Source organism: Capra hircus, chromosome 8, assembly GCF_001704415.2.
Source record: "Capra hircus breed San Clemente chromosome 8, ASM170441v1, whole genome shotgun sequence".
NCBI lineage: Eukaryota > Metazoa > Chordata > Mammalia > Artiodactyla > Bovidae > Capra > Capra hircus.
Window position 1 is genome coordinate 102,107,829 of NC_030815.1, and position 15,309 is coordinate 102,123,137.

Genomic DNA, 15,309 nt, shown 5'->3' on the forward strand with positions numbered 1-15,309 from the left:
AGCCCCAGCTTCAGAATCCCACGGCCAGGATTTGCGTGCCTGTTCTGTCGCTTACTAGCTATGTAAGGTTGGACGGGTGACTTTACCTCTCTAAGCCTCAATCTCCTCTATTAAAGGATAAATATCTTCTGTGAGGGCCGCTGGAGATGAGACAGTCTGGGTAAAGTGCCCCACAACAGCGCCTAGTTGTTAAACAATAGAGTTTAGTAAATGGTAGTTCTTATGCCTCCCAGGCCCACAGATGGAAGACAGGCTCAAAGCTATCATCAGAAAGGATACGTCTGATTGGCAGGTGAGATGGAGTGGAATCTGGGTGCTTATAAACATTTAAAATCAGGAAACATTTTTATTAAAGTTATTCTACTTTTTAAAGACTGCTTACATGGTCTTTGGAAAATGCTGAAATAAGTAAAATGACCATGAATATTTTCTCACTACTGTTTCCTGCATTAGTCCTGGGCCTGAAATCAGAGGAAATGGAAGCTGCTCTTCAAGTGAAGACTCATGCTCTCAGGTGCCATCCATGATGGACGACAACACAGGGACCCTCCCCATCTTCTCTGCCTGGCTTCCTAGGGTGTAGGACCCGCAGGAGTCAGTGGACGACAGGGCTGGTCCTAACCCTGTTGCCCTGAGCCCGAGAGTAGCTGGGATGCTGGGATAGTGCTTGGAAAGTCTAACAGTTCCAGGGTTAAGTACCAAAGGAAGCATGTCACAGTGCTTTCATGCATGTTAACCAACCCAGATCTGTTACAACCCCTACCCTCACATTCCCAGAGGGTACAGACTGCTCTCGGAACCAGATTTGATTTCACCCCAAAAGCTTGAGTCAGGTTTCATTGCAGACATTTATTTCTGTTTTGTTAATTTCAAATATTCATTGACCTCTTATATCAGATTTAAGGCAGAGAAAAGATACACGTCCCAGGACTGCAGGCAAGGCTGGTAATTGGGCTTAGATGGGGTACTTTACCCTCTACCAGTTCTGCCAGGGAGACCTCACCACAGAAAGTATAGTATGTGACGCCTTGGGACACAGGGAGCACTGAGAGGCAGGTCAGTCTGGGAGTTCAGAGAACAGAAGGCGTGGGAGAGGGCAGGACTCACAGGGCCTTGCTGGAGGGGACCCCCCCAACCCTTTCTCCACGGAGGACTCTGAGGCAGGACCAGGGTGGGCTGCTGCCAACCCCAGGGTTCCGAAGACAGGGTCCCACGCTGCTTCACCTGGTCAGGCAGGGGCTCGGAGGTGGGCCAGCTCAGGCATCGGAACTACTGTCCTCAGCGTGCTCACCTTCACCTCACCCCGTGGCTCATCTAAAGCCAGCGCTGGCTGTGCAAAATTGTGCCTAGGGAAGGGTTGGTAGAGAAACCTTTGCACCGGTTTCCTGGGTCTTCATCCCAGCCAGTCAATGTCATCATCATCGTCATCATCTCCAAAAAGGGGTGTTGGGGGCGGGCGTCCCTTCATGCTCTGACAAGACAGGAAAGAGTAGTCAGTCCTCCCTTGTCCCTGCACCAGATGGACTTCCCGCCTGTGCAAGATGAAGTGACCAGCATCTTTCCCGGCTCCAGGTGGGAAAGGAGACTGCTGGTGAGGGTTTAACTGAAGGGACGAACCCTGAGGCCAGCAAACCCCAGGCTTCCAGAAAAGCTGAGACAAGCAGTCAGAGAAGGGCGGCAATCTTTCAACACGGAGACAAGAAGACCAACTTTGTTTGGCTCGTTTCGTCATTTATTTGAGAAACACATGTATTGACTGGACGGGCTTTCTCGCATGTGGTAACTTACACATTTCGTGTGGGAAGAGGAAGGGGGAGCAGGATAAGGGAACAGAGAAGCAGAACCGCCCTCAGGGCAGAGGACACAGGAAGAAGGAAGCTGGGAAGAGTACAGTCACACCTGAAGAAACGCTGTTGTGGCCTGCGGTAGCCTGCCTGGCTCTGGACGTGGGCCCACCATTCGAGAGAGAGTCGAATTTAAAGTCTTGGCCACCCTACCAAGTGGAGAATCCCAAGATGAAGAAAACCCAGGAACGTAGGTTCATATCCCTGGTCTCACTGGCCCTCCGTCCCTCCCATCAGGCAGGAGAATAAGGGGGATTAACGAGCCAGAAGAAATTCTACCCCCTTTTCGTGACTTGAGCCTCTGGCCTTTTCCCTCTAGACTGGCAGGGAAAATCCTATGGGTTGCTGGGACTGACGCTGAAGATAGGCACTCCCGAGTGTTCTCTACCTAAGTAAGGTACCTTCTGCTCTGGTGAACTACTCTGGCCCGGGATCGGACTTCCCAGGGCCAGCCAAAGGAAGGCGGTGTGATATGATCGGAAGTCCCTGGGCTAATGCCATCTCCACTCCCAACCAACAGACCTCGAACCTCTCTCCGGGCATCTGTGAAGTGATCTCTAAACTCTGACGGTATGGGACCTTAAAACGTGGCTCACTGCCTCTGTTTTGTTCCAGCTGAGGTTCTGGTGTGCATCTGCCAGCTATGTGACCCTGGACCACCTATTTAATGTTCCAGAGCCGTGGCCTTCTTTCTACAAAATGGAATAAAAGTGCCTACACTTCACTGAACTGGCAGAAGATTAAATGTCTATAGTTTTCAGAGTACCCAAAAAACAGACATTAACTTGATGATATTAGTATTAACACCAATAATGTTCTGCTAAAGTAAAAAAACTCCATCCATATATAGGACAGTCACTTGAGATATTCAATTGGCTTTTTGTTCATATTCAGAACTCTCAAATGAAAATGTAATTCTTGGGAAGAAAGGCCAGTGGGAGGAACCAGTGCGCTTTCCCGGGGAACACAAGCAAGAGAGAAAGGGTTCTTGTACATAGGAGCCGGATCCCAGCTCTGCCACAGCTGTTTTCCCAAGGTCTTGGCAAAAAGCAGAATCCATTTTGGTGGATACAAAAGGGGAGAAAATCTGCCCCCATTCACCTCATATTTCTGTTCCTGGGATGGACAGCCTGACTCTGATCTGTGTTCTCCACCCACATTTTACCCTAGTGAAATTATCACAACAGTCAAATGTCCTAGAGAGAGCCAAGAATGCTTGTAACTTAGCACAACGGGGACCACGAATGCAAGAAACGGGGTTCTGATCCAGGCTTAGTCAGCAGATCACCTTTCTGGCCTAACTTTGGAGTTCTGTAAAGTGAGGCTACCCTATCAGTTGTTGCTGCTGTTGGTTTACTCACTAAGTTGTGTCTGACTCTTTGGGGCCCCATTAACTGTGGCCTGCTGGGGATTTCCCAGGCAAAATTACTGGAGTGGGTTGCCATTTCCTACTCCAGGGGAATCTTCCCAACCCCCGGATCGAACCCGTGTACCCTGTGTCTCCTGGACTGGCAGGTGGATTCTTTGTCACTGAGCCACCGGGAAGCCCTACACTCTTAGCACTTAACCCATTCTCTGCCCAGGGATATTGTGATAACAAAAGAAGGTGGAAAGCAGGCTGATGAAGCAGAAAATGCTTAGAAACAGGTGGTCTGAGTAGGAGCCGGGGGTTTGAGTCCTAGCTGTACCATTAACTCACTCTGTGGCTTTAGGTAAATCATCCTTCTGAACCTCAGTCTGTCTATGAATACAGACGACAGACAAGAAGACCTTCAAAGTCCTTTCCAGTTCTAAAATAAAACACCTTAGCAGCGTTGAGGTCTGGAAACCTGAGGCTTTGGCATTCTAATATGGGACTAAGCAGCCCAACTTTCTTCAAATAGAAATTACTGCTGCATGAATGGAGACCATGATCCTTTTTCAAGAATAGAGTGGTATCTGCCCATCCCCACCAGGCTTACAGAGCCGCTCCCTCCCAGCCCCAAGCCTGCTCGCACAGGGCCCTGAACACAGAGCTCGGGGGTGGGCCACCAGCAGACTCCCTTCCTCTTCTCACAGCCAGCAGGGAGGGGCCCCCAGGGGGCGGTGTGGGGACTTGGCAGGGCCTGGGAGTTCCTTACCACTTCGTCTTCATCCTCCTCCTCAGCCTGCGCTTTGGGCTTTGGAACTTTCAGAGCTGCCCCTTTAAAGAGTTCATCCTCTTCATCCTCAGAGAGGCTGAAAGCAAAATCAGGAAAATCAAGTCATAGGAAAATGTTCCTGCCCCAGGCCACAGTGCCCACAGGCTCTGGGCTAAATATCCAACAGCTGCGGTGACTGCCCAGGAATCCTCCGCTTCTCCACACTCAACCCCAGCACTCTCGACTCCCTCCATAACCTACAGCCAGAGCAATCTTTTAAAGCCAGTAAATCAGTCACATCACTCCTGTGCTTAATCCCCTTAAAAGCTGCTCACTGCACTTAAAGTCCAAACTTCTAACAGCGACAACAAAATCTCACATCCCTTGGCTCCTCCTGAGTTCTCCAACCTCGGCATACACCACTGTTCTCCCACCCACTGTGCCTTCTTCCTGGACTGCGTCGCGACCCTCCTACCGCAGGGCCTTGCGTGTGCTGGCCTTGCTTTCTGCAAACGCTCCTGCCCACTCTTGGCAGAGAAGGCTCCTATCCACCCTTCAGGTCTCAGTTTACATGTCACCTTCTCAGAATCCTTCCCTAGTCACCCGACCGAAAGTAGAATAAGTCCCCCTTTATTCTCTATTATAACCCTGATTCGTTTTTTTTAGAAAGCATTTATCATGCATTTATAACATACAGTTGACTCCTGAAGAATACAGGTTTGACCCATGCAGGCCCAGTGATATGTAGACTTTTCTCAATAAACACGATTTGCACTTGGGTGAGTATGGGGGTGTTCAGTCGCTAAGTCGTGTCCGACTTCTTGAGTCTGGAGATGAGCCAATTGTAAAGTTACACACACAGGGTCAGCACCCTTAACTCCTGTGTTGTTCAAGGTCAACTGTATAAGCATTTGTTTGTCTTCCCTAATAGACTGTAAGCTCTTCAAGGCAAAAACCAACTCCACCTTGCCTCCCACACTCCCACAGAGCCTACTGCATGGCAGGTACCGAGTAAATACGTGAATGAATGAGTGATTCAGCCAGCCAGCCAGTCTCTGAGGATGAATCACTCGCCCTGGAAAAACTGGAGACAACCTCCACAGGCAGCCGCCTGCTCCTGAAGCTGCTCAGGGACACACCTGGGAGGCTGAGAACAGTGTCCAGATGCAGGTGCTGCTCCTGAGGCTGCCGGGGCTGCCTCTGGGCTGCACGGTTCCTGGGAGGGGGCAGCCGAGCTTGTGGCATCCCTGTCTTCCTGGAGCTCTGGAGGCTGAGGCTCTCCTCCTGGACGTTCAGGTCCCACGGCCGGTGGGTCCACCTTCTCGGGGTCTGAGGTCGGGGACAGTCTCATGGAGCTTTCTTCCTCCCTGACACGGGCATCTCCCAATGCTTCCTCGCCCTCAGAGTCCACAGCTACGGGGCCTGGAGGCCTGGGGGGAACTGAAGTCGGGGGTCCCAGAGCTCTTCGTGAGGGGAGGCAAGCCAGTTCGGGAGGGACTGAACGTTCTTTTATCTCTAAGCTCGCCTCTGTTTCTGAGGGCTCCCCTTCCCTTCTCTGTGCGTCATCCTGGGGGGTGGGACACCCCTGAGGAGACGGCGGGGCATCTTCCTGGACCACCCTCTCTGACAGCACTGCAGGGGGCTCCTGCCTCTCCCCGTCCAGGGGTGCCTGAGACTGTCCCGAAGGGCTCCGAGGTTGCGCCTCGTCCTCTTCCTCTTCCTCTTCATTGCTGCTCTCTCCTTTCTCTTGCTCGTGTTGGTTTAACAGCTGAAGGGTCACCATCTGTTCAAAAGCCAAGGAGGAGGAGAGGATCACTGACCAGAAACGGAGGCACTCCCAGTTCTTCAGTCTCTATTAACACAATTGGTCGTTGAGTTCAAGTAACTCTGCTGTTCTGTTATTTTTCAGTACAAATGCCTTTGTTTCTTCCTCTCAAAAGAGGCTGCCCATATCTGTACAGACATCCTAGTTACTGATCAACAATCTTCAATAATTTTTCACTCAGGATCCTTTGGACGGCACTTAAGCAATGAGACACCCAGCTCAATAACACAAATGACAGCCAGCTGTACCTTGATGGTGTTCATGATGGTCCCCAGAATAGCCCTGCCTTTGTAAGACTCCTCCAGCTCAAACTGTCCCCGCAAGGAGTGAAACACCTGGTTCATAATCTTCTTGACCTGCATGACCACGTGAGGAGAGAGAAACAAGATCAAAATGTATGCTGCCAAAGTCAAGCGACTAAGGGATGCATGTAAATTCCAGAGAGGGGCTTCTCTCCGGCGGTTCAGTAGCTAAGACTGGGCTCCCAACACGGAGGGCTCAGGTTCCCTTCCCGGTCAGGGAACGAGATACCACATGCCACAACAAAGACTCAGCATGGCCAAATAAATTGGATGTTAAATAAATAAATTCCAGAGTGAGGTCTGGAAGGCTTAAATGAAGCCCTCTTAGGACTCTGCAGTGGGACATAGCTGGTCAGGAACTGAGACACCGAAGGCTAACACTGTGGAGGGGACAATGTTGAATAATCAGCAGCACTTGGCAGAAGGGCTATAGGAAGGACGGGTAAGCTGTGGCGTGTGTTCTTAAGACTCTCAAAGACGGCTCACCGATGCCACTCTCCCACTGAGGCCACCCCTGGAGCTGCCACAGGCTACCAGGATTAGTGGCCAGAAGACGCTGGCACGCTCCCCACTCCTCTCCTGTGACTTAGAAACATTTCCCTTATCTGTCAAGACCTCAGCATGGGGTTCTTTGGGTTTGCCACCAAAGAGACAGGTTCCAATGGGTTAACTCTGATTTAAGTCAGATGGTCGGAGAAGGCGATGGCACCCCACTCCAGTACTCTTGCCTGGAAAATCCCATGGATGGAGGAGCCTGGTAAGCTGTGGTCCATGGGGTCACTAAGAGTCGGACACGACCAATTCACTTTCATGCACTGGAGAAGGAAATGGCAACCCACTCCAGCGTTCTTGCCTGGAGAATCCCAGGGACGGGGGAGCCTGGTGGGGTCTATGGGGTCGCACAGAGTCAGACACGACTGCAGCGACTTAGCAGCAGCAGCAAGTCAGATGGTGGTGGATCGGAAAACAAGCTAACGACACAACACACTGACGACAAAAATCCTTTCTGAAGGCCTGCTATGCATACGCGACCGCCCTATAGGACGCGGTTCGCTTCTCTGAAACGCTAGCTCACCTTTTCTGAGGGGTCAGCAGCAGTGGCTTCGACCCCAGACGTCTGGGCCTTGCTCTCTAGGTCCTTGATGTGCTGTGCATTTTGCTCTCTCAGGGATGTGACTTGGGCCTGGAGGGCTGAACACTGCAAAAACGAACAGGCTGTGGCTGTGGCCTGGGAACCTGGACTTCCAGGTGAAGGTCAGGAAGCCCAGGAGGAGGAGAAGCATCCAAAGCTTTAAGTGTCCACCTCACGTCGGCCTGCTGACACCCACACCCCTCCACCCACACCCCAGGCCTGCTGACCCAGAGCACTCCACTTCCTCATCGCTCAGTCCCAACTCACCGCTCCATCTCCTCTTTCCCAACAAGGTCGCTTGCCTTGTTCCTACTTAGGTCAAGAATATGACGAAAAACGGGAGGAAGGGTCTGATGACCCTAGTCACACAGACATTCTGATGACCCTAGTCACACAGACATATGAACGGTCTTCCTCATCTCTGAGTGGAAGATTTTCAACTGGATACTTTAACTGACCTCCAGATATGAGGACTTCCATATGTGGTGCTGAGCCACCCCTCCTTCTCTCTCTCGTTTTATGCCAGATGATCCCACCACACCCGTGCTCCAGCCCATCTCAGGGCCTTTGTCCAGAACACCTGTGCCCTTCCCCACCTCATCAAAGCTCCTTGTCCCGCTTGCCTCTGCTCCCCTGGGCACTTCCTCTTCTGGGCCTCACAGCATTTAATGCTTCTCTTTGTTTCTCGGTTCTCCCTTTCTTGATTGTGAGACTCCTGAGGAGTGTTCTTTCTAAGCCTTTTCCCTAACAGAGTGCCTGGAACACAACTGGCACTCAATAAGTATTTGCTTAATAAATGAAGGATCAAATTATAATGGAAAACATAGTCCAGAACATGAATGCTGCTTTTTCTTTTTCTAGGTCACTGACCTGTCATCCCAAATGAGTACGTGAAATACGACTGATCAACCAAAGAGCTGAACCAGTATGATTCTGTTTTCAAAAGTGATTAACATCTTTCAGGTACAAAAGGAGCTACAAGACTTGAACAACCTGTTTGCCCAGGCTGCTTAAGTCCAAGGGAAAACACTCACCTTCTCCTCCAGGTGGAGCAGCTGCTGCTGACTGGCGTCTCTCTGTGTACACACCTCCTGGTACTGCTGCAGGTGTTCATTCTTGGCAGACGCCAACAGCTGCTCACACTTGGCTTCCCACTGGGTCTGCAGCTCAGCCTGTACTAGAGACAGCTGCTAAGAGAAAGTAATCACTGTATCCTGGGGGGGTCTAACTACATCTTGGGAAACCCCATCTTTAACAAGGCAAAAAAGTTAAGAGCCCAGATTTAGCAGAGAAACAACCATCTGGAAGACCTTGGTTGTCAGGACTCCAAAAGGTACTACAACCAGATCAAGGGAGACTGTCTACAGACAGGTCCCCAGGGCCATAATATGATCACACTTTTCAGGATCTGGACCCTTAGACCTTTTTAAACAGAAGAAATTTATTTCCCTCCAAAATTCCACAGATGATCAAATGGAGGACACCAATTCACTCTACCTAAAGAACATACAACATATAAACATGAATGCAGAAACTTACAAAAAGAAAAGTGGAAAGTGGAAAGTGAAGTGGCTCAGTCATGTCCGACTCTTTGCGACCCATGGACTGTAGCCCACCAAGCTCCGCCGTCCATGGGATTCTCCAGGCAAGATTACTGGAGCGGGTTGCCATTTCCTTCTCCAGGGGATCTTCCCGACCCAGGGATCGAACCCAGGTCTCCCACATTGCAGGCAGACGCTTTAACCTCTGTACCACCAGGGAAAGGCTGCTGTCAAATGACTAGAGATTAGCTGTGTCCTGCCACTGCCCTGGAGAAGGCCATGGCACCCCACTCCAGTCCTCTTGCCTGGAAAATCCCATGGACGGAGGAGCCTGGTGGGCTGCAGTCCATGGGGTCGCACAGAGTCAGACATGACTGAAGCGACTTAGCAGCAGCAGCAGCCACTGCCCTTGATTTCCCTGCCTCATTACCTAAATAAGTCCCTTCTTTTCTCAGACGATGCCTGGAGGATGGTGTCTGGTGGGTGAGGACTTTGGCCTTGTCATGTTTGGAAAACTTTTTGCCTTCATGTTTTACTTATAATAAGATTTCCACTAAGCTTTAAAACAGACAGAAGATTCTCCATTTGATTCCTGGCTCTTCTTCCACCTTTGTCCAAAGTTAGAGAGCATCAACTATGAGAAATGTCATCTGAAAGGATCAAGAAACTAGAAGCTTTTCTGAGTCCTTCGTGCCTCCCTTTTTTTCCAAAGTGCTTCAGTTTCCCATTACCTGCTCTGCAGCTGCTTGGTCGGTGGACACCCGAGCCTTCTTCAAGAGCTGTCGAAGTTTGTCCAATTCCTCCTGGTGTGATTTACGAATTTCGTCTATCTCCTCCTCAGCCTGGCAGCGCTCTTGAGCTGACTTCTTTTTCCTTTCTGAGAGGTTCTTAGGAACAAGAGAACCGTCATCAGTTCTAGTTGTTTGAGGAAAATAAATGGAGATGGTGATGGTGGTGGCAGTTACTAACATCACTGGGTCCTTACTTCGTTAATGATAACAATTCATTTTTTCAATTTAGTTTCCCCAATATATTTAACATTCTCGACTACTGGCAGGAAAAAAAAACCCAAAACTGCAACAAGAAGAAGGTAAACTAGAAGAGCTTTATCTACCACTGTATTAAGAGATGAGGAACATCTTAACAGTGGTAGGTGTACAGGGAAATAAGATACTTTCATAATCTGCTGGTAAGAAAGTCACAATTCTGTGACAGGACCTTCAAAATACATACACATCCAGAAATTACACTTTAGGCTTTATTTTAAGGAAGCAGTAGATCATAAAGATTATGTGTTACAAGGATGGTCACTGTAGGAGTATCGAGAACAATGGAAAATGGAAACAGCCCTCACAATCAGAAAGAACTTTTTTTAAAAAACCTGATAAAATTATGGAAGAAACAAAGTACAGACCAAGATTTATCCTCTAAAAGGGCACTAGGCAAAAGGGCTTTACTAGAGAGTTTTATTAAAAGCACAGTAACGGGACACTCTTTTCAAATCTAAACTGTACCAAAATATAGAAAAAGATAGAAATGTTCCCAATTTGTTCAATGGGGCTAGTATTATCCTAGTGTTAAAATTTATAAAAGAACAAAAGATACCATTAAATAAAGTTAAAAAACATCAAACTAGAAAAATATTTGTAACATCTATGACTGACAAAGGATCAGCACTTTAATAGTGCTTATAACAGAGGAAATACAAATAGGTGTTAAATATATGAAAGCTTTACTACTAACAAAAATACCCCTAAAGACAAGATAAGCATATTTCACCTATCATGAAAGATTGTAAAAATTTATACAGGCAGAGTTGGAAGAATAATGGAGAAATAGGCTTACTTACATAGTGCTGGAAATGTAAGTTAACATACTTTTGAGCATAATCTGGTGATATTTATTTTAAAAATTTAACTGTTGAGAATTTTCTCTGATGCAGCAATTCAAATTCAAGCAATCCATTTTATGGAAATGCTCAAATGAATTTGCAAAAATTCATTTAATACATATAGTACAAAGATATCCATGAAAGCAATGTTTGAAACAGTGAAAAGTCAGAAACGGAAATACCCATCAACAGGTGAATAGTTAAATATAATTACGGTATAGCCTTGCAGCAGCCTACTATGTAGTAGTTACAAAGAATGAGAAAGCACTCATTCTTATTAGTATAATGGCCACAATACAATCTTTAAAGTATTAAACATGACCACATTATTATTAAAAATGTTATCAGTATACACATGTATATACATATACTTTATACATATACATATGCATGCTATGTGCATTATATATTATACACAGAGAACAATCTGGAAGAATAATCATACATTTTTTTATAGTTCTTGCCTCTAGTGTAGAGAAGAGGAAAACATAAATTTCATTTTTTATTTTATATTTTTCTGTATTATTTGTATGTTACAGTGAGCACACGCTACAGTACTTTTTAAAAGGAAAATAATAATGTTTGTGAAACAGCCCACTCTGGCCACCTGGGTACAACAGAGAAACTTCAGATGGAGAGCATACCTTTTCCAGAGACTCCTTCTCAGTTCGCAGGTCAGTCAGCTCCTCCTCCAGGGAGGCCACCCTGAGTTCCAGCTGTCTCCGGCTTTGCTTTTCACTCTTGAATTTGGACTGCACTTGCTGGGAGGTTTCTTGGAGCTCTGAGATATGACAGCACAAAGGCTTGGCTGTAGAACCAGAGCTGCCGTGGGCCGTATGGCATCCTAACAGCTCCTTCAAAACTGCGTTCTCTCATCTTCCAGCCCTCCCACACGAGCCTCTTCCACGCACTTCTTCCAGCATCACCTCATTGACCAGCAGCAGGCTTATCAAGCCATAAACTGACTCACTGACTTCCACACCCATCCATATTTATCTCTGTACCTACAGGTCACCTCCGACACACACAAAATGGAAGAGAAGTGTACCAAGCAGTCAGAGACCACCCCTGACATGTATCGGTCCTTCAATTCCATGTCAGTCATCATCTCAACACACTGGACTCAACACATTGACATCTTTCTTTAGTAGTGGTCCAGGCCCTTTCTCAGTGCCTGGTAAGATATTCTCAACTTTCTTGGTAGCTGGGACATTCTATCAATAGTCTGTTTTCTAAACATTCCTTCTCAAATAAAGCTATTTGGAATATTTCTTTAAAATGTAATCTATCAAACAACAAGGTTCTACTGTATGGCACAGAGCGACATCTGTGCCATAGGGGTAATATCCCTATGATAAACCATAATGGAAAAGATTTTTTAAAAAGTATATATATATATGTATAACTGAATCACTCTGCTGTATAGTAGTAATTAACACAATACTGTAAACCACTGTAAATCAACTATACTTCAATAAGAAAATAGTAACAATTTTTAAAATGTAATGCATCAATATTCATTTTCTTGGAAAACTTTTGAGACCTTTATGGTACCCTTAAGGTAACTGTCACAGGGCACTGTGAAAACAGAAAAGAAGATATCAGTATGACATTCGAATCTAAGATTTTCCTTCAAGTTTGCTCATGTGATGCTCTAAGAAGGAAAGGACTTATCTTCAAGGTATCACTTCACCAACTGACATCAGTGTTTTTTAGCTCTCTTTCTGGGCAAGTGAATTTTGTTTCTTCCTAAAACTGTTGCTGTTCTTGCCATACCCAGCCTACTGGTCCCATCTGTGCCTTCTACATGTATTTTTACACAAGGTGGTGGATGAATCAACATGCCAGTCTTCACAAATCTGCTATTCACCATGTCTCGAGCAGCACCTTTGGGCCAGGCACTGAACTAGTACTAAGGGAAGGACTTCACAAAGATGAGCAAAGCATCATATTTGCCCTTCAGAGGCTTGCATTATAGAAGGGAAAACAGACACACAAGTAGTGCTGATCAAAGGCTAACTCTGAAAATGGTCACAATAATGCACTCAGAGATGCAAGATTTTAAAGGAGATCAAATATTCTAGGGGCAAAAAAAAGGGTGAAGTTTCTGAAAGAGGCAGTTTTTGGAGAGAACTGGAGGTAAATCCTGGTGATGGTGGGCACACCATAAGTCCGGAGAACAGTACTGACAAAAAGCAAGACAAATACAGGATGTGCTGAAGCAGCAGGCTGGCTAGTATGCCCAGAGCTACGATGAATTAAGCAACATAACGGGAAATAAGCCAAGGTGGAGGGGCCTTGAGTGCCAGGCTGAAAGACTGCAATCCATCCTCTAGGAAAGAGGCAACCAATGCAGGAAGCACCTTCTTCTCAAGCCTCTACTGAGTCTCAAGTTAGAGGAACCCCTCAGTTAGATTAGTCACAAGTGAGATTCTCCCTTCAAGGCCTATGAGGCCAATTCTAAGTACCAAAGATACTGAACACTTGACCAAACAAAGCAGAACTGTGGCCACTTAGTGGCCACTAAATGGAAGGTCAGTTCTCTTGTCATTTATGTCAAACAATCATGTAGGTTTATACTGGTTCACCTTAATTTTTGGCTTCATCCTTCATAACCTTCATGAGCCTTCTGTCCAATGGACCGAGAGGAAGGAAACAGTGTAATTCCTTACGCTTACTTGGTCACAGTCCCAGCCCCCTCCACAAGGGCATACCTGAGAGCTCTGCCTGCAGCTGGGCGAGCTGACCCCTGAGGAGGTCTGTCTCCTTCACGCTCTCTGTGAGCTGGACCTGCAGCTCTGTTTCTTTCTTTTGGTGGGCCGTCATTTTCAGGTGCAGATGAGAGACCTGTGCGGTGGCAGCAGCTAGCTCCTCCGTCACCTTGGCCTGAAAAGCGACAAAGTACGACATCACTTTAAACATGCTGATGCCCAACCTCACATACGCTGTGCTGGCTGAACTGGTAGGAAGAGAGCTAAGGCCACCTTCAACCTGCATTGAATCAAAATCAAGCCCTCAAATGTGCAAGGTTTCTGACCCGGGAATTACCTTGTAAAAATAGTATTCTTGCCATTTTCTGGTTTTCCTATAAAGGACAATCTTTTTTTAAAAAAAAAGAAGAAGAAAAGAGTATTTTAAATTTTAAATTGAATGCTTTCAATGGCAATGCACTTCTCGGTCTATAACTTCTCCTGAGCACTGAGTACTAATGGTACTATAAAGATCAGTCATGTCAGAGTAACTGTGTTGGGGGTTTTTGGAACAAGAGTGGTAATAAAAGAAAGGAACACTCCAACTTCTTTGGCTGCTCAATGCATTCTAAACAGTGCTCGTACTGGCCAAACAGGAGCTAAATATTCTCAAGCTACATTCGATGAAACCAAAATGACACCCTGGAAAAATCATCTACTATGTTTTGTGTATTAAGGGTGATGATGGAAACGAAAGGGTGGTCAGTGAAAAGGAATGGTAAACAAGCGACAAATACCACATTCATTTCACCTGAGCTGACGAGCTCCTGTAAAAACAGGACAGGAAGGGCAGGGCGTGATGGCTCCGAAGGTCGTGACTTCTGGACAGCAGGGTGTATCTGGGCTTGGACCATCTTTCCATACTGTATTGCTACCACCATTCCTCCTCCCTAGACCACTGTAGTTCACATGCATTTCTACCGCTGTCTATTTCCTTGGTATCACTTGTCCCTTCTTAGGGTTGTCACTGCACCCACCTCACTTTTAAACTTCATTCCAAAGCCTTAATCAGTTTTCTAGCTTACATTTAAATTCCGATATTTTGGCTCTCTTAAAGGTAGAGGAAATAAAAAAAATTGTACGCAAAATAACAAGAAATAGGTTATGAATGAGCATCTGAGTGTCCATGGGCAAAGGCTCTCTCTCTGGCCAAACTTCAAGTCAGGGCCTCAGAGCGCTCAGCCTTGGTCTCCCCACCCAGTCTTTGGCCTGACCAGCCCAGTTTTAGCAAGAATCCTGCTATGTAAGGTTAGAGAGAATCTCTACCCCTGATATCTGATCACAGCTCTTTATCCCAATCTTTACTATTTAAGTCCTTGGCCTGTCGTTAGCAAGAATCCCCCTTCCTATGATTCTCCTCTTAGTAATTTTCCATCCACTAACCCTCTCACTCTGGCTGTAAATTCCCTACTTGCTCTCTTGCCCTTCTTGTGTTTAGAGTTGAGCTCAATCTTTCATACCTATTGCAACAGTCTTGATTTCTGGCTGCGCCTTGTGACTTGTGGGATTTCAGTTTCCCAACCAGAGACTGAACCCAGGCCACAGCAGTAAAAGCCCAGAATCCTAACCCCGAGGCCACCACAGAACTCTCATCTATACCAACAGTCTTGAACAAAAGTCTCCCTTACAGTTTTAGTAAGCATCAGAATAAATTTTTTAACAACATCCTTCAGAGTGAGCTCTAAGATACTTATTTTTGCTGTTCAGCAGCCTTACGTTTTCATCTGTTAAACACAGAGGACAAGGGCAGCTTGAATTTCCAGACAGAAGAGGGTTTTCATCTGCCACAAGTAGAATAGAAGTTTTACTCACTGTCCTATCCCAAGTGGCCTGGTAGAAACTGAACTAACACAACGCTCAGAGAGCTCCGTATTCACTGTAGCTCCAGAGTTCACCAATATCAG

General features: G+C 46.6%; 1 protein-coding gene across 6 annotated transcripts in view; it reads right to left on the reverse strand.

Moving 5' to 3' along the window:
- The window catches only part of FKBP15 (FK506 binding protein 15), a 61,733-nt gene continuing 47,253 nt past the window's right edge, over positions 830-15,309 (reverse strand). For 2 of the 6 annotated variants that reach the window (XM_018052617.1, XM_018052614.1), the window contains exons 20-28: positions 13,370-13,541; positions 11,300-11,436; positions 9,496-9,651; positions 8,258-8,413; positions 7,167-7,289; positions 6,038-6,145; positions 5,104-5,747; positions 3,965-4,061; positions 1,488-1,993 (exon numbers count right to left, since the gene is read on the reverse strand). In XM_018052617.1, the coding sequence (XP_017908106.1) occupies positions 1,850-1,993; positions 3,965-4,061; positions 5,104-5,747; positions 6,038-6,145; positions 7,167-7,289; positions 8,258-8,413; positions 9,496-9,651; positions 11,300-11,436; positions 13,370-13,541 (1,737 nt within the window). In that variant the 3' untranslated portion in view covers positions 1,488-1,849. The other 4 variants (XM_018052619.1, XM_018052618.1, XM_018052616.1 and 1 more) reach the window with 4 other exon arrangements.